The 25,500-nt window shown below is 33.0% G+C and overlaps 1 protein-coding gene across 2 annotated transcripts; it reads left to right on the forward strand.

Annotated features, from left to right (window-relative positions):
• The first annotated feature begins 18,164 nt into the window (after positions 1–18,164).
• On the forward strand, positions 18,165–25,039 carry LOC121266281 (cationic peroxidase 1-like). 2 transcript variants are annotated; one of them, XR_005940769.1, is made up of 7 exons: positions 18,165–18,518; positions 19,642–19,821; positions 19,963–20,128; positions 20,268–20,698; positions 22,164–22,218; positions 22,308–22,320; positions 24,953–25,039. XR_005940769.1 is itself a non-coding variant. In XM_041170063.1 (5 exons), the coding sequence occupies exons 1-4, from the start codon at positions 18,198–18,200 to the stop codon at positions 20,657–20,659; spliced, it is 1,059 nt and encodes a 352-aa protein (XP_041025997.1). In that variant the 5' UTR covers positions 18,165–18,197; the 3' UTR covers positions 20,660–20,698; positions 22,164–22,356. The 2 variants fall into 2 exon arrangements, 1 of the variants encoding a protein (XP_041025997.1); XM_041170063.1 differs by lacking the exon at positions 24,953–25,039 and having other exon boundaries at positions 22,164–22,356.
• Positions 25,040–25,500: the final 461 nt, after the last annotated feature.

A 25,500-nucleotide genomic window follows, 5' to 3' on the forward strand; every position in this document is an offset into this window, starting at 1 on the left:
ATTCGATCATATATTAATTTATTCGAACATTGATTAACTTTGATATTTAAACGTTGTTGTATGTTGTTCGAATGATAAGTCAATATCTCGCTAAATTTTGTCACTTAATGCTCTAAATTCTCGTTCGACCATATATAATATCCGTTCAAATGTTTATTTTATTTTGTTCGAATGTTTTTTGTTGATGTTAGAACGGTTATTTTATTAGGGACGAGAATTTTTGTCCCTACGTATACCATTCGAACGCACCTTCTATCATTTTTTAGGAACAAAATTTTGAATTTCGTTCCTACATCTCATTTTTTGGAAAGATTTTCATTTTGTCCCAAATAAAAATTGATTGTCCCCAAAATGAATTTTTGTTGTAGTCATGGTTATATATAGCTACAATACTCGCAGACCTACAGGTAATCCAAATAGTATATAATATATGAAAAATTATATTCATCATCTTACTTTTTATTTTTATTTTTTTTCTCTTATCAAATGTGTGATATATGAATTAGTAGAAGAATTCAATTAGTTTAGGGATAACAAAACAAAAAAATTAAAATTAAAATGAAAAAAATTAAAAAACAATATGGTATGTGCTGTGTGTGGATGATGAGCAACAAAGCTCATAATATATATAGCTTGTTAAAATAAAAAGTTGGTTGAAGAATCCTTAATTATTCTTGTAGAAGTCTCTCTTACACTTGGAAGGGCATTTGAGAGGCTCGAAAATGGCTAGGGGCAGGGTGTAAGTGGAGAACTGGAAATGGCAAATGAGTGAGTATTTGGCATGATCAATGAATTCCAGAGCATCTCTCTTTATTGTCGAAAGGGGTTGGGATGGTTGAAGGCTCAAGGGCTGATACGGTTGACTCATTCTTTGTGGATAATGAGAAGGTGTGAGATATCAATAAGCTTAGAGCTCTCTTCAACCCAAGTATAGTAGCTGACCTTCTGAAAGTGTTCTTGTACCCTACTGACATGGAAGATAGAATGGTTTGGTCTCATGAAAGGAGTGGTCAATTCAGTGCAAGAAGTTGCTATAGATATATTTACTCTCGGCTTGGTATCCAGATTGCAGAAGCTTCTAATCAGTAGACTCAACATGTTTTTTCGAAGCATTTGTGGAAGATGAGAGTTCTCAATAAGGTTAAAATTTTTGCTTGGCGTGCATGTAAGGATGGATTACCTATTAGACAGAAGTTAGTGCAAAAACATATTTTATCTGATGGCACATGTAGTCTTTGTCTCTTAGAAGTTGAAACACTTGCACATGCTGTGATGAGTTGCAACTCCATTCAACATATGTGGGAGATGTTTTGAACAGAAGTTTCTATTAATCCTAAAAAGTCAGTTCTGGACATGGCGTTGCAATTATGTGGTAGAAAGCTACATGATAAGTTGGCACTTTTCTTTGTTCTGATGTGAAGTTTCTGGTTCCGTAGAAATAAGTTTGTGCATGAGCAATTAGTCATAATCCCAAAACAGGTTGCAGGCAGTGCTTTGACTTTGCTACACAGTTTTGATAAAGTACGGTAGAAAAATTACTCCCAACTTCAGACACATTATAAATGGCAACACCTGCCTATGGATTGGCTCAAACTGAATGTTGATGGTGCAGTATTTACTGAGTTAGGCAAACTAGTGTTGGTGTTGTTCTACGAGATGCAGCAGGTAAGGTTCTAATGGCAGCGAGCAAATCTGAGTGTGAGGTTGAAGACACAGAGGCTATAGAACTTTTGGCCATATTCCGAGGTATGCAATTATGTGCTACAATAGAATTTCAAAACTTGTGATAGCTTGATCGTTGTTGAAGCTCTACAGGATGACAGTATGAATAACTCTATGCTGGGTGTGTTATACCAGGAAATTAAAAAATTGTCTTCTTGTTTTGGATCTTGTAGCTTTTCACATGTATATCGGGAGGGGAATATGGTAGCTCATAAGTTGGCTAGAAATGCTTTCAATGTTGAAAGTATTAATATATGGTGGGATGGTATTCCGGACTGTATTTTTCAAGTCTTATGACTTGATAATTGTCTGTAATCGTGTTTCTAGTTGATTAATGAAATTATCTTTTCTATAAAAAAAAAAAAAAAAAAAAAAAAAATTATTCGATTGGTTTCAACTTTTGAACCAAAGAATGTTTGTTTAATTGTTTGCTTGTTCGGTAGTCATAAGTAGAAAAGTATGCGGTTACGCACGTACTGCATAGGCGGGAAGCTCGTCGTTAATTAATAAGATATACACTTAACTTGCACGAATTAATCCTATATATAGTGCTAGCTATTACTACTGCATGTTATGAAAGAGTACCAAAATGATCTTCTTTTTGTTATATGTCACAAATTAATAATTAACCAAATTAATAATTTGCTGAATATCCCTAGTTCCCGGCCCCCATAGTCATGAACAGAAACCAACTAATTAATCTTCTAATTAAGTGCAACAATTTAGAAGCAAATTGCAATTAGATAATTATTAAGTCGTGTAAGGGCTCCGGCCACTTTAAATTGCGCCAAGACGGATTTTTCTTTTCTTTTTGGTTTTGCCCTTTAATATATATATATATATATAGTTCTCACTTGCTAATTTTGGTTAATTTGGACATGTACTGTACGTATAAAGCCCTGATCTTTGTGAATTAATAATGTGGGATTCACTTTTATCTATATATCTTTTAATATGATTTTTAAGTTTTTTGGTTCAATAACGCAGGCTAGTAGAATAAGAATTATATATTTTGACGGCTAGTTAATCAACATAAACTATGGATTGAGACTAAGAAAAGACGAAACACAAAGAGAAAACTCTAAGAATATGGTTTATTCTAAAAGTCAAAAAATTGATTATGAAACATACAAGTCGGGCTCAAACAGCTAAAGAAAATCGAGATTCAGATAATTTTGCCTAAAAGGTAAAATCTCAATTATTGCCAAAAAAAAAAAAAAAATGTAATAAAATAAGATTCTCGCAAAAAATATGTCCTAAATTGAAATAAGGATCATCTCTAAAACTAGCAGCGAAATATTACAATAAAAAAATAACTTAAATTGACGATTCGAAAGAGAAAATGGCTGATTTCAGGATTGAAACGGGGATTGTCAGGCATGGTGTGTTGACCACGAGATGCGTGCCAAGAAGAGTTTTCTGAATTAGGATCATATTCCCAATTCTGTTATCCATAACCAAAGTTACGACCACAATACTCACACACGTGTAATATAGCCCCAATTCCAGGAAAGGCAACACAAACTAATCGTGCATGTTTGATTAATAGAGGATGACTTTGATGATCCAAGACTTTTGTCTCATTTAGTTACACAGTTCAGATGAGATGTTTTGTTGAAAGTTGAATAAAATATTGTTATAATATAATTTTTTAATATAATTTTTATTTTAAAATTTGAAAAAATTTAATTGTTTATTATATTTTGTATAGAAGTTTAGAAAAATTGTAATGATTATATGAGATGGCATAATTTATTTTTGTTTAACCAAGCCGGCCCTAATTTTCTTCTCGATCTTTTCCTGCTTAATTTCTACATATAAAGTCTAGCATTGCGACTTTGTGGCCCATGAGATGAGGATCGATATTGTCAATTAATTATATAATTAATTAGTCGCTTATAAAGATCACTACTCTTCTACCTATGCAATAATTGAAGCTTTGTGAAGAACAATAACATGAACGCAAGCCACGATATAAGTCATATTCTTTTGAAGTTGGATTAATTCTCCAGCTTTTCTGGGCCACCATACAGTACGATTAATCATTCTCTTGATCCACGCGATAAACTTCGAACCCTTGAGATTTACCTAATTTAAAACCAAGTAACATGCATGCATATATATCTTTCACCAAGAAACCGATCCATTTGTGACATTTTTAATTTATATTGCAATATATCATTTGTAAATTCAATTTATGGTCCAGAAACGAACTATCGGAACAAGTACTCACTACAAGAAAACTGATTATTTGTGGCTAGTTAATTCCAGCGAAATGACTATTTACAGTCAAAATGAGTCTGTTTTGGTCACAAATAGTCTTTTCGTCGCAATTAAATGGCCACAAAAACTTATTTTTTTTGTAGTGACTATTACTGTTTTGGCAATAATAATAATAATAATAATAATAAGAACTGTTGTTTTAAATACAGCTTTTACGTACGATTGGAGTATTGCAATTGAGAACCGCTATTCTGCCGCCTGAGTAGCATCGCTCGTTTATACCGTTGGCCACTTTTTTTTTTCATTTTTCTTTTCACATTTTTTAATATATTTAAATAATTTTTTAAAAGAAAAATACACCAATATACTTCTAATCGCCAAGTAAAAAAAAAAAAAAAATCTCAGCAATAAACTGTAGCGGTCAACTATGGGCAGCATACAAGCATTTCTCATTGCAATTAATAGATATCTACAATCTGCATATTTATAAATTATAGAGAAGGAAATGCCCTAGCGGATTTTTTAGCCAAGCAAGGAATTCAAAACGTTACTAGAGATTGAAGTTCTTTACAACAGAAATTTTAAGGGGTTTGATTAGAAATGATAAGATTGGTTTATCTTATTTGAGAGTTTCTTAGTCTTGTGATGTGTTAGATGTTGGTTTTTTTCTTCGGTTTGTTATGCTTTAGACGTATGGTTGTCTTGGTTGGTTTTTGGGATTCTTCGTAAGCATGCTATTTTTTATATGTTAGAGGAGCTTACTGATCAAAAAAGTATAGTGGTTGGGTTTTTTTTATAGTTTCTTTTGATGGCTAGGTTTGGATTTTATGATGATATGTAACCTCCAGGTATCCGGTTGTAAACACGATTTTCCTCCGCCATAAATGAGGGGCTATCAATAAAATATGGGTACCGTTCTCTTCTCTAAAAAAGAAAAAAGATATCTACAATCATGATACGTATCTGACATATTTTTTTAGGCAGTATCTAGCAGATCTAAAATAAAATGATATTTTTGCAATCTTATATTATGAAAATTTCACCTATTAAAAAAATTAGGTAAATCTATATCTAGCATTATTAAACTATAAAGAAAGGAGAAAATACATCATGACTAGGATTGTAATCGAGCCAAACTGAGTCGGTCTTTGGCTTTTTGAGCTTAGCTCGACTAAAAAACTTCAAGCTCAAAATTTTTATTTAACCTTTGTTCGAGCTCAACTCGGTAAACTAAACTCTCAACTCGAACTCGAACTCGAGTTTGTTCCAAAAACGAGCTCAAGTCGAGCTCAGCCCGAATTGTTTATTTATTTATTAATTTATAAGATTTAATAATTAATAAATTAGATAAATAAAAAATCTAATATTGAGTTTGTACAACTAACAAGTAGAACATGTATTAAATTATAATATTTTTTAAATTTATAAATAATTAATATGTAGCTAGTTAATAATTATCCATAATAACAATATATTATATGCCTATATAAATTATTAATACATCTATATAATATGATAGTATATATTTATTTCATATATGGTTCCTACATACTAGTAGATGAAATTATTAAATCTTATCGACTAAGTATTATACAAATGATAAAATATAGTTATGAAACATATTCAATGTATAGACATAATTAAGTAATTGTTAGATTACATATTATATATTTAATTATAAATATGCCAACAGGTCTTAATGAGTTTTAATCGAACTTAGTTGAGTTTAGTCGATTATGCATCATTTACTAATTGAACGAATATTTATTTTTACAAATGAATTTTTTTTACTAATCAAATTCGATTGAAGTCTAACTGGACAAATATCAAGTAAACTATCTTGTTGATTTTAAGGAACTAATAATCACTATAAAGAAAGGAGAAAATACATCATGACTATAGGCCTAGCTAGTTAGCTAAAACCCTCATCAGCATCTAAACTATTTGTGCGTAGGAGCGAGCGAGCTAGCCAGCACAAGTCCTATTCCACGTGTTATATCGCGTGTTGCATGGATAAATATGAAGTCAATCAACCGGATGACACGATTGGAATCTTGATCTCAACCTCCCGGACCTCATCATTGATTCATTTATGTACGAAAACTGACTCACTTGACCTCCAAAGTCAATTAAACAATATTTAATGTAAATAAAGATAATAAAACTTAATTATATATATATATATATTACCTGCAATTAATATAGATAAAACATCCCAATTATTACTGCAAATAATATATATATTTTTTTGGTAACTTCGAAGAAAATATTGCTTCTTTGGAATCCAGTACTGTTGATCATCATCTACAATATTTAATGTTTAAATCATGACCAGCATGCACTTAGATCAATATATATACATGATGATGGAGTAAAGGGAAACAGAATTCAAAGCGCGTGACGTTGCTGATTACTGATATTCAATAATTAACGTCATGATCATGATCTGTTTGTCTATAATTCAAAAGCTATCTAATTAGTACTGCATTGAATATTGGAGCCATCGCTCATGACTCCGGCCTGTAATTTTGATCGATTAGCTATATATATATATATATATATATGCAGGATCATAATTAATATTTTATTAAAGTTCAACCAAGGAATGATTAATTAATTCATGTCGTTAATTAACACATATTTATAATTAATTAAGTTTTGATTACATTATAAGTAATAACAGAAAATTAAAAAGGGGTCTGGAATACGATTATGCCTTTTTTGCCTAAGCAAAGAGGACCCATGCAGGAGTTTGATCATGTGTTCGTGTTTCATGTTTGTGTGTGTATTCATCATGCGTGACTGATGGAGAGAAAAGTAATTATCATATATGAAATCATGTTGACTTTTCAGTCCATCTTAAAGTTAAAGTGGTTTAGACTATATAATGCTCATGCATGTTTTCCTACTGAGACGACCATAAAAGTCGTCATGAAAAGTACTGCCGTAGAATATATAATATTTCAAAACGAAGGATTTTAACGAGAAGAAATAATAATGATCTTTTTAATTATAATCTTTTCATAATATTTTAATAATAATTTTAATTATTCACGAATCAAATTTCCTTTAATATTTGGCATGGCTTTGGATGTCACAAGTGAATTAAGTACTCACCACAGATAAGAATTCAAGCAGCCAATTTGAAAGTTTGAAACCCAAGTATGGCGGCAGTTGTGGGGGTGGTGGGGGTAATGGGTCCATTAGGTTTAGGGGTCTATATATATATCTTAAGACGGGTCCGGATAGGCCCGGTCCAGTCCAATAACATTATTAGTTACTCTCTGAGCTGGCCAGCTATTAATTGGATCTACATTTTGTTCCCTTGAAGCCCAATCAGATCCATCGGGCTGTACGTACCCGTTGGAATATTTATTTAGTGGTTAATCGAAAGGAGAAAATAATGTAGGGCTTTTACTTTTGGACTCGAGTTTCAGCTGTGTTTTGATTATGGATCCATGCAGATCCGAGAGTAAATATTTTTTATACAATTTTATTTTTTTTATAAAATAACTTATAAAAATAACACTGCTTTACAAAATATCATCTTTTTAATAGTGGTTGTGTTGATGCTTTAAAAATCACACAACAGGCTAAAAGGAGAAAAAGAGGCATCCCTCGGCCCACTAAATTGAATGGGCCTTGATTGGTGTTGTTTGAGGCCCCCAATAGTATTTCGGTGTGGCTGTATAGTGGCGATGTGTTCACCCATGACTATGAATGGAAAAGAAGTGCAGAAAAAGTAAGGGAGAAGAATACACAGATTTACGTAATTTGGCATTAGGCCTACATCCATAGGAGTTTGTTTACAGTCATTCGTGGTCTATCATATCTCACTGTACAAAAAAAACTGGAGATCCATTTGTTAGAGAGGAAAATCCCAATATAGGAGCTCTCCTTTCTGAGGTTGAACAAGAAAATGATGTAATCGAGAGAGTCATATTGCAGAAGAGGAAGATTTTTTTTTTTTAAAGCCATATGGTCCCTCCCCCTTTTCCTAATCCCCTGCCATGAGGTGACTTGGCCCTGACTTGCTCTCCCTGGCCTCTAATCCCTCCTAACGCTTGCATGTTCCCCCCGTCCCTAGTGATAGCCTGATGGGCTGGGATATTTTATTCCTCCACAGGTCGCATAAATAATCATAAAAAAAAAGCTGTGTGTGCATCATTACCCTTATATGTTTTATTGCACTATATATATTTAGTTATGTAGTTCAATTTTATTATTGATTATAATCCAATCTCGATTGGATATTTTGGAAAGTGCCAATGTACGTGTTGAATGTGTTTATAATGGCTATATATGAATATTGCTTATCTATTTTATGAATCTTTTTCGTAAATGTAGTTATGAAAATGTACGATCAATTAAAAGTTGAATGATTGGTTTATTAATTAGCAAGATATATTATATGTGAATGGTTTAACGAGAACCATTTATTTAACGGATCATAGACTTTAAATTAAAATTGAGCCATATATATAAATATATATATATATATATCTACTCTATTATAATAAGTAGCTATCTAACTGTCAATTGTAATTTTGCGGTTTTTCCGTTAACTTTTTTTATTTTTCTGTTAACTTCGTTAAATCCTGTTTTACCAAAAGGTTCCTAAAATCATTGACCATTTAACGTTTAGCTCTCTTGTAGAATTTAATGAAGGATTTTGTTTTACCACAAGGTCCTTAAGACCCTTTGTCATTTGACATGTAGCTACCCTGTAGAATTTAATGAATGATCAAGTTTTACCAAAAGGCTCTTAGTAGCCCTGCGATGCACATGAATTGACGTCTCTTTTCCATGTTCTTTTTGTTCTGATAGTTTACTCATTTTCGTTTCTTTTCGTTTCAATTTTTTTAAAATAAAAAATTAATAATATTTTATTATTATACAGAGAGTAAATAGATAATCCAATATAGATGCAGACCAATGCTCATACTTTACTAAGTTTAGATTTTTTTTATTTAATCTTGATTTTTTGTCTTTCTTTAACCTTATATTTTCTTTTTCCAGACAAATAAGTTAATGACTTTTTCACTTTTTTTTATTTAAATCATTATGTCAAGTGCACCCCGGGACTAATGCATCTGGGGCCATTCCCTAGTATGTATATATATATATATATATAAATATATATATATATATCATTCATTTATAATTTGATATATCACAAACTAACCCATAACTCCAAATTTCCACCACTATCTATTATTGTGCCTAATCCCAAGAGATGGTCTAGCGATCCTGAGTTCCAAACCATGCATTCATACTCTTGAAACCGTTGGACTGAAAAATTCTCATTGAATTATTCTCATACTATTGTAACTATTATATTATAAAATTTTCTCTTTCAATTATTTGAAATGTACTTGCAGAGAATTCTTGGTCAAGGACTTACGTATTCCAAATTTTGTCAAGACAGCCACAAACGCTATGATATTCATGTATGATCTTTCAATTTGAAATATTTTTAATTACTTAATGCTTGATCTAATTTTTGTGGCATCATACATGTTTTTCATGCGACTATCTATTCTCCCCTCCTCCTCTGGCCCCCCTTGTTGTAATACTTTGAATGAACTAATTTCGCACCATATATAGGCGTCTTGAATATATAATTAATTCTATCCATGTAGTATTCATGATGACCTGTATATAACTAGTACCTGTTGTGTTAAAGAAATACTTTCTCTATATTTTCATTATATGTCGTTTCGAATACAATTCGTCCTTTTATATACAAGCTGAAAGAATATTTTCTACAAGGAATAAAATCTTTTAGATCTAAATATAGGTTGTTACAGAGGGAGCACGCTGCTCATGCAGTAAGGACGCATGCAGCAGGTGCATGTGCAGAAGGTTGTTACGTGATAACATTCGGGTGCTTTGGCTATGAGCTGTATTTTGGTGTAGAGTCAATATTGCCCTTAACATCCCCTTCAAGTCAAATGGCAAGTGCTGGAGGCGCAGACTTGAACACAGAGTAGTAAACCGTGTAGATGAAATTGGTTTTGTTAGAGCATCAGCAAGCTAATCTTTTATTGAGATGAATGCTATATTTAGAGATTTATTAAGTACCCGGTCACATACAAAATGAAAATCGATCTTGACATGCTTCGTTCTTGCATGAAAGATCAGATTTGATGAAAAGTAAGTAGCGCCCATGTTGTCACAATAGATGAAAGGAGCTTGAGCTAAATTAACACCGAGGTCTCGGCAAAGGTGCTAAATCCAAATGACTTCAGCAGTTGCATTAGCAACTGCTTTGAACTCTGCCTCAGTGGAGGAATGGGCAATCGTGGGTTGCTGCCGATTGTTGTTGCCGAGAAAGACAAAAAATCCATCAGTAGAACGCCGATCATCGAGACACCCAGCCTAATTGGTGTCGGAAAAAGCAGTGATATTGAAGGTTGAAGAAGGAGAAAGTTGAAGCCAACTGTGAAGGTGTGTTTAAGGTATTGTAAGATACGCTTAACTGCTTGCTAGTGGGGTACACGAGGGGAATGCATGTATTGACTTACTTTGTTCACTGCGAAAACAAGATCGGCCATGTAAATGAGAGATATTACAGTGAGCCAACCGTGCTTCGGTACAAAGTGGGGTCTTCAAACAGGTTACTAGTGAAAGTACTTAGTTTTTTAGTGGAGGCCATCAGAGTCTTTACTAGTTTGGCAAGATGCATATTGGTCCTTATGACTAGGTCTGTGATGTATTTTTGTTGAGTTAAGAGCAGACCCTTCGAATTAGAAGTGGCTTCAACACCGAGAAAGAAGCTTAACTTGTCGAGATCAGTGATAGGGAAGTCAAATGCTATTATAAGCTCTAAGATTTGTTGAAGTGATGAGCCTATGACTAAGAGGTCATCAACGTACACTAACACAAAGGTGGTGCTGGACTTGGTTGATCTGGAAAGTAAGGAAGGCTAATGAAATTTTGAAGCCAAGATCGATCAACCGGCACTTCGGCTTATCTGGAGTACCTTGCACGAGGCCATTATCGAAGGCCATAAATGGCTTTATGCAACTTGCAAACATAAGAAGGAAACTAGGGGTTAGAAAACCCTAGCGGTTGGGTCACGAACACAGTTTAATGTAATGGACCATACAAAATGCATTTTGCACGTCATATTGACGAATAGGCCACTGGTGAAACACGATAAGAGCAAGAACAAGTGGAATGGTAGTAGCTTTCACAATTATGTTGAATGTCTCCTCAAAGTCGATACCAAATTGTTAGAGAAGACCTTTAGCTACGAGACGGGCCTTTTGTTGTTCTATTGAACCATCTACAAATCGTTTTGTGTGATAGACCCACTTACAAGTAACAATATTTGAGACTTGAGAGGATGGAACTAAGGACCAAGTGTGGTTTGTAAGCAAAGTGTTGAATTCTTTGGCCATGGCCTCAAGCCATTCAGGATATTTTTGAGCAACCGTGTAGCTTGAAGGTGTTTTGGGAACAGAGTGGTTGTCACTGGTAAGAGCTCAGGGAAGAGGCCATTTAACTATTCCATCTGTAAGTTGTGGAGGCCGAAAAGAACTAATGCGAGACCTCGTCACCATTGAATGTGCAAGTTATTGAAGAACTGAAGTTAGAGTGTTCTGCGTGTTTGGTGATGGTGAGGAAGATGATGAATGAGGTTTTGGTAATTGAGCAAACGGAAAAGAAGCTTTGTTAAAGTGGACATCGTTGAATGTATAAGAGCGGCCTGTGGGAATATGGTAGCAAGTAAAGCCATTGTGGGCTGGACTGAGGCCCAAAAATACATATTCTAGGGAGTGATAGGAAAATTTATGGGCATTGTATGGAGTTGTGAGAGGCTAGCAAGCAGAGCCAAATACCCTTAAAGATTTATAATCGGGAAGAGTCTGATGAAGGAGAAAATAAGGAGAGGAATGTTGAAGAGACGGAGATAGCGGGATGTTGATCAAATATACAACATGGATAAAAGCTTGTGGCCAAAATTCAAATGGAACTGATGCATGAGCAAGGAGGGATAAACCTGTGTCTACAATGTGGTGTTGTTTCCTTTCAACAATACCGTTTGTGTATGATTATGTGGGCAAGTTAATCGATGAATGATGCCACAGGATTCTGAAAATTGAGAGAAGGGTCAAAATTCACACCCCTCCATTCCGATTGAAATTGTCAATTTTAGTTTGAAATTGAAGTTCAATTTGTGATTTAAACTTGACAAAAGTATCAAATGCTTGAGATTTTGTTTGAAGAGGGAACAACCAAGTATAGCCAGAGTAATCATCCACAAAACTAATATAAAACCGATATCCATCAGGGGATACATGAGGGGAAGGTCCCATAAATCTGAGGAAATTAATTGAAAAGGTGCAGTTGATTTGTAAGGCCTTGAGTGAGCTGGTTGCCTATGGGATTTGGCCTTAGCGCATGCATCACAAAAGGATGGAATTATTACAGTATCATACGGCAGATTATATTGCTTGAGAATTGAACGAACAAGTTTGAGAGAAAAGTGTCCAAGCCGAGAGTGCCAAGTTGGAACTGAGAGAGAGGTAGTCAGAGCTTATGAAGGTGGTGTGTAGGCTTGATTAAATTGATATATGCAAGTGAGAGGAGAGTGCCCTTGACGATTGCATACCTGACAAATTAAATGGTTGTCAATGGGCATAGGAGAAGTGATACCAGTGTTACCTGCAGGAGCACCACGACCCCTAAAATTGTTGCGACCACCATGGCCTATAAAGTTGTTACGGCCCCAACGAGAGCCTCGTCCATGCTGGGCAAGTTGATTTTTGGCTGTAAAATGTGCAGATGCCTCAATTGGGAAAGTTGTAGCATCAGAATGATGTTGGAGACGAGTTTCATGCGTCAGTAGGTGACCAAGCAGTTCATCACAAGAGATAGGCTTAAGGCGAGTAGTTATCGAGGACACCAAAGCATCGTAGTGGCCTAAGCCCAACAAGAAGATATGGAACGAATTCTGCAGAAGGCAAAGGACGTCCCGCAGCAGCCATGGTGTCAACCAATGCTTTGGCTTGACGAAAATATACTAAGATAGGGTCTCCCCTTTCTTTAGAGAGGCAAGTTGGAGCTGGGTTTAAAGAACTCGTGCTTGCAAACCGAAACATAGGTTGACTCAAGGGAGAGCCATACAGCTTGGGTAGAGGCATAACCGACAACCTAAGCTATGAGAGGCTCTAAAAGAGAAGAAATGAGAGTTGACATAACAAGTTGGTCTTGCTATAGCCAACTGTCATAGGTTGGGTTGGGTGTAGAATCATCAAGCACAAGTTTGGGAGGAAGGCAGGAGCCATCGACGTACTGGTAGAGTATTTGACCATGAAGGTAAGGAACTAATTGCACCTTCCATAGTAAGTAATTAAGTGTGAGTGACAGAAATGGTATGGGAGAAATTAGGGTGAGGTAGGGTGGGAGGCGAGAAGGGAGAAGCCATGGATGTTAATCCTTTGTGGCTCTGTATGCCATGTTGAAGAAATATTTTCTCTGTATTTTCATTATATGTTGATTCGAATACAATTGGTCCTTTTATATACAAATTGAAAGAATATTTTCTACAAGGAATAGAATCTTCTAGATCTAAATATAGGTTGTTACAGAGGGAGCACGTTGCTCATGCAACATGGGCGCATGCAACAAGTGCACATGTAGAAGGTTGTTACGTGATAACACTCGGGTGCTTTGGCTGTGAGCTGTATTTTCGTGTAGAGTCAATATTGCCCTTAACATGCTGAGACTGTGCATTGTAATATTCATGATTTGCATATTCTAAACGAAATTTTCATTACAATATTTCTCCATGCATAAAAGTTCAATGATAAGGCTGTGTTTTGTAAGTAACTACTTCACTTAGCTACTATTTACAAGCAATGCACTACTATTCATAAATTACTTTTTCACTATTATTTATAAATCATTTGAGATTATCTCAACATCTAAATGTAACCTAAAAATTAATGGCATGCCTTTGTAAACGGAATAGGATGATCTTCATTTCACTTGAAAGGAATAGTATTCATCTAGTATAAATTATAAAATTATATATTTATCCTTTTACATTATGCTGAAGAGTGAAATGATCAAAATATTCCATATTTTACTCTAAATAAATACTATTCATTTCAAGTGAATAGAGAGGATCATTGTCCCATATAAACTATTTGTGTGGATCCGTTTGGATGTTAAGAGCTAGGATTTCAAATTATTTGTAAATAATAGTAAAATAATTTGTAAATATTAATAAATAATTTATAAATAGTTGATAATTTAATTAGTTCCCAAAGCACATCTACTCGGCTCACTTTAGCGTGCTTAATTAATGCATGGATATATACTTCAATGATGGGATTGAAGTCAATGAGCAAGACAAAATAAATAAAAGTAGCTCGATTCACACGTTCAAAGTCAAAAAAGGCAAGAGAGGCCGGTATATACACTGGAAATCATATTGAGATCAATAATAGAGAAGTGGGTCACACTCCAACTAGCTAACCTGCCTCTAGGAAATTATATGAGTACGTACAAGCAAATCAAGATATTTTTGGCCAAATATTTATTATTTGAGGAATGATATTTTTTTATCCGGTCTATATAAATAAATTGTTATCTTTAATTTGATGTGTCAAATTTTATAAAAGTGATTTATATATTTTCCACTTAAATAGACTATCATGTAAATTACAATTTTAATCGAGGATAATATAAGAATATTAATATGAAGAAGGACATTTCTCTTATTATTTTTTAATTAAGATCCTTTTCTAACTATTAAAATTCTACCTACTAGGTATCAAGTAGCACCGCCATATAATGATCTCGGTTTTAATCAATTTATTTCTTTGCCATCTAAGTTTGAATATATGTCCCTTGCTGACTATTGAAAATTAATAATACTGTTTAAACGCCTTTATATATTATCTACTTAATTTTGATTCGCTTTCATGATTTGACAACTACATACAGTTAATATATATATGTATCACGGATTAATAGTAACGTAAGTAAACGAAGTCAAAGAGCGCGCTGTGAACAATCGGATACTTATAATTAATTAATTTGCTGATTATGTAAATTTTGTAACAAATTAAATTAAGCTCGATGGTCATAATTTAATGTTTTGTAGAGATCGATATTCACAAGCAATCCCCAAAATTAACATTTTTAAATTTTTATCAAGTTTTTCATGACTGATCAGAGATCAGATCATTAATATATATATATATATATATATATATATATATATATATTATATACGTAACTTTGATTTGGACCGATAATAAATATATTTGGACCGATCATAAATATATAGAAAAGGATATATATCTATGTATATAATAATTTTCATATATATATGTATGCACCATGCATGAATTTGACAAGCATTAATTATCAGTGAATGATCGACAACCAAACTATCGGCTTTATCCCTTTGACATTTTCTGAGTTACGCAGAACCTTTCCAGTCTGCATGTGGACCGTGCAGGTAGCTAAATCACGCACAAGAATTATATATCTTCCTTTGACAAATACAACCCACATTTGAATTAGCAATAGATCGAGCCTAGATCAAGAGAGGTGGGTTTCTGTCATATTGTAAAAACCAGAATTTAATGGGCCGGGCCACTAGCTAGCTAGCTAGCTACTTGAAGACATATTATAGGCTGCTTGTGGTGTTGAGTTTGTAGAGTTTGATGTTGTTGGTGTGTCGGTCCGATTTGATATCTGATCTGACAAGGATGCATAGAAATCTCGCTCTAGGTGCACTCGAGCGAATAATATAGAAAAATTAAAATTAAGATTTCTACTATGTGACACTATAAATATGTATGTAATGAACAATTTAGTACGTCCTACATGTTCTGAACAATGAGATTTTGTCCCAAAGTATATTAGTGATTTCTCAGTATAATAAAATTCTCTACAGTTCTGTAGATGTAAACACGTTGCCGAACTACATTATTCTTGTATAGTGTGATTGATTTGCTTGTGTTTATTTTCAATTATTTATCGTCGTCGTGTTTTCGCAACACGTGAAAATTCTACTGTCTAGTCAGCATGGATGCATGCATGGTTATCATGTAGTACTTATGTATGTGTGTATGTTCATTTCACATTTATCCCCAATGAAAACATGACCCGATAATCCCGGACAAGAATTAAACGTATTAATTAACGAAGACAAGAAATACAAAAGGCCGGTGGAAAGCCAAGCTACTTGAGTTAGACATGACCTGACTAATCACATTGCCATAATGTAATTGGTTTGTACGTCTTTCTCAACATTAATTAATAATATTGTCGATATTTGACTTGATGGATTTTGGCCATGCATGCTAAACTACGTCCTTTTCCAAGCAGTTTAAATGAAGTGGGGAAAAAATAAAAGGTGAAAGCTGCTAGCGCTAAGTAATTTATAACTATATATAAAATGTGATGGGTTTACTTAATTGGGACTAGTGGTAGTACTGCAGGTCTCTTTGGATACATGATGATCTATTGAGATTTTGTACGTGCTCGCTTAATTAATTCCTACTCAAATGAACGAGTAAAAACATGACACCTACATACCAAGTAGTTAGTTCCATAATTGTGACAGCAAATTAAAACTAAAAATATCATGTTGCAATGACTTAACAAATGAAGCATTAATTAATACAGATAAGTCCACGGTCGTTTTCATTTGGTTATTGGAAATGCTTGCTTGCATGTGTCAAAGGGTACTGGCATTCTTAAATAGAGATTAGTGATAATATATATGGGTATATTCTCATTGATTGATTTGAATCCCCAGCTCGTTCCATGCATGCATGCATCAGATTTATCAAGTCATGATCATCATCAATCTACTTGGAACACGTACAGTTAGCTATACAATATAAATATATATATATATATATATATATATATTAAGGGCACTTAATTTTGCAAATGAATATATAAATGATATATTGACCAGCTTTCCGTTCACTCTCTCTCTCTCTCTCTCTCTCTCACTTAATTTTATATTTTTATTTTTATTTATAACTTAGCAAGGAAAAATATATAATATTTCAAGGAAAGGTCGCGCGCAATCAACGCTGCGAATGAAATGGTTTTTAGCCAGTGATAAGTAAACCAGTTTATATTATATATACATATATTAATTTGATCTGGAAAAAACGAAGTACTACTCCCACCACCAAGAAATTCAGACACGAAACCAGCTTTAACCTTAATGTCGTTGTCGTTTCTGTCTCATGCAAACACATGATTAATTAGTACTGTATGGGCCGGAATGTTTCTAATGGCATGTGAGATGGGAAGATTCATCATGTACAGCTAGAGAGATTTACAATAGAAATTTACGTAAGTCTACATAAAGAAAATAATTAAAAAAAAAAAAGAGTAATATTTTATAAACAGGCCCTAAATATTACATCATATGATCTATTTTACATTAAAATTAGGAACTTTAATTTACAATGTCATATACCATAATACCATATATATCAAAACCTAGTTAAGGATTTTATTTATTTTCCTATTTAGTCGCGCGAGTACTAAAATTTATATATCTTATTTTATATACAGTGTGAAGACGGATTATAAACAGTTCTGTTGATTGGATATCCGACAAACAATATATATTAGCTAGCTATCTATCTCGACAAACGCTGCCTTGGCCCAGTCGTACCTAAATTCATGATCTTTTTCTACGCCGATGCGTTTTTTTCCCAACCTAGCTAGCTAATAAAGCATATGGAATCATGGATTAATTAACTTGATGGAACAGTAACATTGAAACTAATCACAAAGTAGATAACGTAGCGAAAGTGACTAGCGCCGAGTCATCTATGCTACGTTCTTCGATAGCTCGCGCCATATCAATTTCTCTTTTGGGAATTCCATTGGCCAGCCAATTGTGCATGCATTAATTTACTTGAAATTACTAAGAATAAATTGACATCTTTTGAGCACTTGAAAAAAAAAAATGACAATTAAGTTTAACGCGGGTTCTTTTAATAATTTATAGGACAATATAGACTAATTTGTACACGGAACTCGCTAGCTAATTAATTTATTGTTTAAACCAATAATTTAGAAGTTGGATTATACCCCGAATGGATACCTCCTAGCTTATATATTTACGCAAATTATATTTATGCTGTTTTTTTTTTTTTATTATTATTATTCTGTTTGCTCCTAACGCCGACTCAATGCATGAGGAAAATGCATACACGCCGACGGTCTTCTCAGAGCTCCTCTATAAATACATGTTACCTCTTGCACCTTATATATCCACGCACCAAGCAAAAGGCCTCCTTTTTCTTCTTCGTCCAACCAAATCATTAGTCATGGCTTCCTATGATCTGCATCCCACCTCGGCCTTCATTCCAGCCACTGCCACTAAATTATGCCTTTTCTTTTCACTTGTTGTGGGACTGGCTTCTGCTCAGTTATCCTCTAATTTCTATGCAACTTCGTGCCCTAATGCCCTTTCCACCATTAAATCAGGTGTTGTCTCTGCTGTGTCAAGTGAGAAACGCATGGGAGCATCATTGCTACGTCTTCATTTTCATGACTGCTTTGTTAATGCAAGTCATCTCTCTCACTTTCTCCTTTTCTTTCTTTTACCTTATTTAGTATCTTATCAGCATATATGTCTGTAGACTGCATAGATCTGTTGCGTGAGGAGGGGTGTGTGAGAGAGAGCGCATGCAACAAAGTCACTACTGGTGATTGATTGACCATTTTAATTTATGTTTAAGCTGCAAAAATCTGGGTCTTTAATTAAGATATTTCGAACCTTTTTTATTTAGTTTCACTGTATAGTTTTCTTTACATACGTTTACCAAGTTTGGTAAGTATTTGCATCTATCTCTCTTATTTAAAGAGGTTTTTATCTGAAAAATCAGCTATATATAGTAATTAAATAGCAGTGCGCGACCTTCGATTTGGTTTTAGTAAATATTGCATGCTCATGATCTGTTTTGACTTTTCCAACTATACAGTTCCTATCTTGTAAGCATGAAAGAAAAGAAATGAAAATGAAAAATCCTTAGTTTATGATAATATCTCTTTTTCTTTTCAATCAGCACGCCTTTCCAGAAATTTAGACACAGACCAAAAAGGTAAGCTGGATAGTTTTGGTCCCAACCCAAAGACATGACCGAAAGGTGATCTCCGCCTTTCCAATATTCTTTTTCCATTTTCCCCTTTGGATTAAAGTAGAAGGAATGGAAAAATAAAAAAATAAATAAAGAAGAAGAATATATAGCTATTAATATTGGACACGCGCGCCCCTGTTAATCTGTAACCAAAATTTAGACACATACACGTGTGTGTAGATGTGTATATCGTGTATATACAATACTGTCGGTGCTATTTATTTTTTTGCATGCATTGCTTTTTATCAAATAAAGATTAACTCTTGATTGTGCTGTACTTTATAAGTTCCATATAGCCTCACGTACGTACGTTTAAATTAAGATTTATGATTTGTAAGGAAAGGGTTATTCCGCTAATTAGGTTTCATGACACGTACACACGAAAGAACAAATTAATAAACTTGTATATATATATATATATATAAAACGACAGTACTTGAATCTTGACACTTATATATATTTATATATACGGTAGGATTCCTGAAATTAACAAGGAAAATATATAACAAGTTTGAGTAACATTAATATTATTGTCGATGATCTGTAACAGGGGTGCGACGCATCTATTCTGTTGGACGCGGGAGGAGAGAAAACTGCGGGGCCCAATGACAATTCAGTAAGGGGATATGAAGTAATAGACAACATCAAATCTCAAGTGGAGAAAATCTGCCCTGGTGTTGTGTCTTGTGCTGATATTGTAGCAGTTGCTGCGAGAGACTCCGTCGTCGCTGTAAGGAATTAAAAAAGAAAAATTAATAAATTTAATATTCCTTTAAAGCTAGCTAAAATATTTTTAACATTTCAAAATCTTGCTGTTCTTTTTGTTCAATTTTGCTGATATTATCGAATAATTAATTATTGCATTCTGCAGCTAGGTGGACGTAGTTGGACAGTTCAATTGGGAAGAAGAGATTCCACAACCGCAAGTGCAGCTGCGGCAAATAGCAACCTCCCTCCTCCAACATTGAGTCTTAGTGGCCTTATTAGTGCCTTCTCAAACAAAGGTTTTACTGCCAAAGAAATGGTGGCTCTTTCAGGTGTGCTCGCTTAAATCATGTTTATCCCTAATTTTAACCCATTAATTTTTAAGGAACTCTTTATAAGTTTTATAAATGACTAAACCTAATTAATTAACCATACAATGTTTCGCTATATATGATTTCTTTCTGCATGCAGGATCTCACACAATAGGTCAAGCAAGGTGCGTATCCTTCAGGCCAAGGATTTACAATGACACCGACATAGATTCCTCTTTCAAAACATCGCTGCAATCCAAGTGTCCAAGCACGGGGCCGGCAGGAGACGACAACCTTTCCCCTCTTGATGTCACGAGTCCGGCATCTTTTGACAACGCTTACTTTAGGAATTTGGTGGCCAAAAAGGGTCTCTTGCACTCAGACCAACAGCTCTTCAGCGGGGGTTCCACAGACGCTCAAGTTAATGGTTATATCTCCAACCCAGCAAGCTTCCAAACAGACTTTGCCAATGCAATGGTGAAGATGGGAAACCTTAGCCCACTAACTGGTTCAAGTGGGCAGATCAGGACAAATTGCCGCAAAGTCAACTAAGACAAAGCATAATTAAGTACACCAGCCAGGATCCTTTTCGATCGAGTCTCATATATATAACTACATATATAGCTCGTGCTATTTTTTAAAAATTATAAAGTGATCATGTGGTTCATTTGACTTGTTGAAAGTATAACAAGTTTGTATGAATTAATGATGAAGAGATCAAATTATGAATGTTAGTTATTTTTATATACTATATAATTTTCAAAACATGATGAAGTTACTCTTAACAATTATGCCATGTACTTACATCATTAAGTACTATATATATCTCCTCATATTAACATGCTAATTAATTATTAGATACAATTGCTCCCCAGTTTCATTATTATTAAATGAAAGTTAAAAATATATATATATATAATTTTACTATTTAACATACTGCATCAAGTTAAATTAATTTATAAATATATTTTTGTGTAATTTTTTTTTTTATACTAAACTATTTTTGTTGATAAATAACAAGTACTTTCTCATTGCTATGGTTGCCCGCTCACTTTCTTTTCAAATACACGTACGTACGGTAAATAAGATTAAAATACATGGACATGATCTATAAACTTTAGTATCAAAGATGCCGCTTGGCACTTGAGAAGTGTGCCGGCTGTACGTGCTATACCATGGAGACGATTCGCAGAGCCACGTTGATGAGAATTAGGCTCCTTATAAATCTTTTATCTCATCTCATTTTATTTTATTTAATTTTATTTTATTATTATAATATTTTAAAATCTTCACATAAAATATAATAAATAATTTAATTTTTTTAAATTTAAAAATAATAATAATATTAAAAAATAATATTTTATTTAATTTTTAACTTTTATTTCAATTAATCTCATCTCAACCTACTATCTAAATAATATTTTAGTACTTTGAGATTGCCCTTTCTACCAAAGAGTACTGCTACTGTGCCGCTCAACGGTGATCGTTGAGCATGCCATTTGGCCAAATGCCACTTTATTATTATTATTATTATTATTATATTTTCTTAATATTTTTAAAAATAAAAAATATATCAATACAAAAAAAAAATTAAATATATTAACAATCAAAATGAGGAAAAATCTTGGACATACTATCAATTTCCTTCTAACCAAATTAACAAAGTGGTTGATCGGTCAATCGAGAAGGGGTGAAGATCAGTATAGATGAGACGTACGTTGCATGGTTTGGTCCATATATACAGTAATTATAATTCACCCACAACTTCTCAAATATAATATTCTTTTCTTTTAAATTTAAGTACATTAAATCAAAATAAAACTTAAAAAAAATATTATTTTATTCACTGGGTGTATAAAAGTTGTAATTAATTAGTTGTTACTTAGGATCATATGTTTGGGATCAATACAACTGTTCTTAGGTTAATTCATTATTATTTATAAATCATTTATTATAATTAATAAATTATTTTATTACTATTTATAAATAATTTAATATACTCTTAGCATCCAAAGGAACAACTTTAATGATTAATTTCTACAAAAAATGTTGTCCTGATCGATATTTCTTTTGCTGATAATTAGAACACGAAGTCTAACATTGTGGCTTGGTGGCCTGGCCACGATCGAGGACGTCAAGTCAAACCAAGTCTTCTACATATAATAATTGAAGCTCTATGGCGATGCCTAAAATCCTGATCATCAGCATCCACAATGTATATCAGTACTACGTATTCAGCTTGTGTTGCACATACGCTCTTGGAATCTACTTTGTCGTCGACATCATGATTTAGAAAACTTGATTTACACGTTCAAAGTCAAGAAAAGATCAATATTAAAAGAAACGTCCTAGTTGAAAGTCCTAGTGTGTGTATCTCTCTCTCTATATATATATCTATATCAATATAGATGAGACGTGTGTATCACTCTGCAAATCCTTGTAGGAAATATATGAACTATATATATATATATATATATATATATAGATATAGATACATGGATGCTGCTACTCAGTTCCATGAATTTGACCTCTCAAATTTACTACTAGTGTAATATATATTTTTTTTAATTTATTTTTCTTTTAATTATTTTTTTTAAATCTATAATCATTTTTTAAAAACAAAAAAATACATAATTTCACTAATAATCACTTTCTTAACTATTAAAATAATAAAATAAAATAAAATACCCAAACCTAATTTCAAAAAGACAAACTCATGATGATATATTTTGCCTATATATATATATACACACACGTATATGCAAGCAAATGGTATATTTTGCCTGTTTATTCAAACTGATCAGCTAATTAATTTCTTGAAGTTCTCTAGAAATTAACCTCAAACTTTTGTACATGGGATTCCAGAGCTAGCAAGCTGCAACACTTTAATTAACATGCAGAAAATTAAGGAATTAGAGACGTACGTATGCGCGTGTGGAGACGTACCTCTGATCCACTAGCTAGCTGTGCTATCTTAATATCAAGCCACTCTTTAATTAATCTTAGTTAATCTTATATTATTATTGTAATTTTTTTTAAATTTTTAAATAAAATATAATAATTAATTAATTTTTTTAACTTTTAAAATAATAATAATATTAAAAATAATATTTTATTGAATTTATCCTCAACTCACTCATTTCTTAATCTTAACATGGCTAGCTAAGTACACCTACTTTCCAATCTGCATCTTAGTATAGGACGTACTTGCATGCAGGCATAGTATCTAACACGCAATTCATGCAGTTTATAACCCCGGCAAAGAATCTTTGTTGACAACCGCGCTCACAAGAGACGTACGTTGAATGATCATTAGAGCGGCCTAGAAGATCGAGCTAGCTAGGTTGCTCATTTCTGTCTTGCTAATCGTGACATATATAATGGGAACGTTAATTTGAAGCCTTGTAGATGATGCCATGCATGCTAGGCTGCTAGCAAGCAAACAAAGATATTGCCCAGCAACTTTAAGCAATTAGCGTGTGGATCAGCATATAATATGCAGAGTGGCCGTGGAAATTCGATCTACGTGATCTTCTGCATGGCTATATATGTTTAACCCTTTTCACATTTTTTATCCTTTAACATACTGTATTAAATTAAATCAATTTATAAATTTATTTTTATATAATTATTTTGTGTCTAAAATAATTTTTATTAATAAATAACAAGTACTTTTTCCTTACTATGGTTGCTCGCTCACTTTTTTTCCAAATACACGTACGAACGGTAAATAAGATTAAAATACTTGGACATGACCTATAAACTTTAGTATCAAAGATGCCGCTTGGCACTGGAGACGATTCGCAAAGCCCCGTTGATGAGAATCAGTCGTAAACAATAGTGAAAATTTTTAAATTTTTAAAATTTTCATATAAAATATAATAAGTAATTCAACTTTTTCAAATTTTAAAATAATATATATTAAAAAATAACATTATAATAATATTTTATTTAATTTTTAATTTTCATCTCAACTTATCTCATTTCAACTCACTACTCAAATAGTAGCTTAGTACTTTGAAATCACCTTTTCTATCAAAGCGTACAGCTACTATGCCGCCCAACTGTGACTGTTGGGCATGCCGTTTGGCCAAATGCCACTTCATTATCATTATTATTATTATTTTTCATATATTTTTAAATGTTTTCAAATATTTTCTAAAAAATAAAAAATACACTAATATATTAATAATTACTTTCTTAATCATTAAAAAGAATTAAATATATTAACAATCAAAATAGGAGGCAAAATCATTTTCCGTCTAATAAAATTAACAAAGTGGTTGATCGGTCAATCGAGAAGGGGTTAAGATCAGTACGTATCGACCAACTGGAACCACCCCGTTGACTGGGTTTAGCCAGTGCAGGCAGTCCCATACCAATCGAGGTTGCATGGTTTGGTCCATATATAGTACTGTTCGGAATACTAAAAAAAAAAAAATGGTAGTGATACAGTAATTATAATTCACCAACTTCTCAAATATAATATTCTTTTTCTTTTAAATTTCAGTACATTAAATCAAAATAAAACTTTAAAAAATATTAGTTTATTCACTAGCTAGGTATATAAAAGTCGTAATTAATTAGTTGTTACATAGGATATAATGTTAGGAAATACAATTGTTCTCAGACTACTTCATTATTATTCATAAATTATTTATTATAATTTATAAATTATTTTACTACTATTTACAAATAATTTAATCATTAATTTCTAAAAAAAAAGATGTAGGAATTCTTTATCATGTTTTGTTGTCCTGATCAATATATATTTCTTTTGCTGATAATTAGAACACGAAGTCTAACATTGTGGCTGGGTGGCCTGGCCACGATCGAGGACGTCAAATCAAACCAAGTCTTCGACAAATAATAATTGGAGCTCTATGGCGATGCCTAAAATCCTGAACATCAGCATCCACAATATATATCAGTTCAACTCAGCTTGTGTTGCACATGATACGCGCTTGGAATCTAGCTTGTCGTCGACATCGATCATGATCATTTAGAAAACTTGATTCACACGTTCAAAGTCAAGAAAAGAATATTAAGAAACGTCCTAGTTGAAAGTCCTAGTGTGAGTATGTATGTATATATATCAATATAGAAGATCAGACGTGTGGATCACTCTGCAAATCCTTTTAGGAAAAATATGATCTATATATATATATATGGATGCTCGTACTCAGTTCCATGAATTTGGCCTCTCAAACTTACCAGTAGTGTAATTATATATTTTTTTAAATATTTTTTAAACATCTATAAGCATTTTCTTTAAAAAAAAAAAATACATCACTTTACTAATAGTCACTTCCTTAACTATTAAAAAAATAAAAAATAAAAATAAAATAAAAGACCCAAACTAATTTTAAAAAGACAAACACATGATGATATAT

Source organism: Juglans microcarpa x Juglans regia, chromosome 5D (assembly GCF_004785595.1).
Source record: "Juglans microcarpa x Juglans regia isolate MS1-56 chromosome 5D, Jm3101_v1.0, whole genome shotgun sequence".
In the NCBI taxonomy this organism is placed as follows: Eukaryota; Viridiplantae; Streptophyta; class Magnoliopsida; order Fagales; family Juglandaceae; genus Juglans; species Juglans microcarpa x Juglans regia.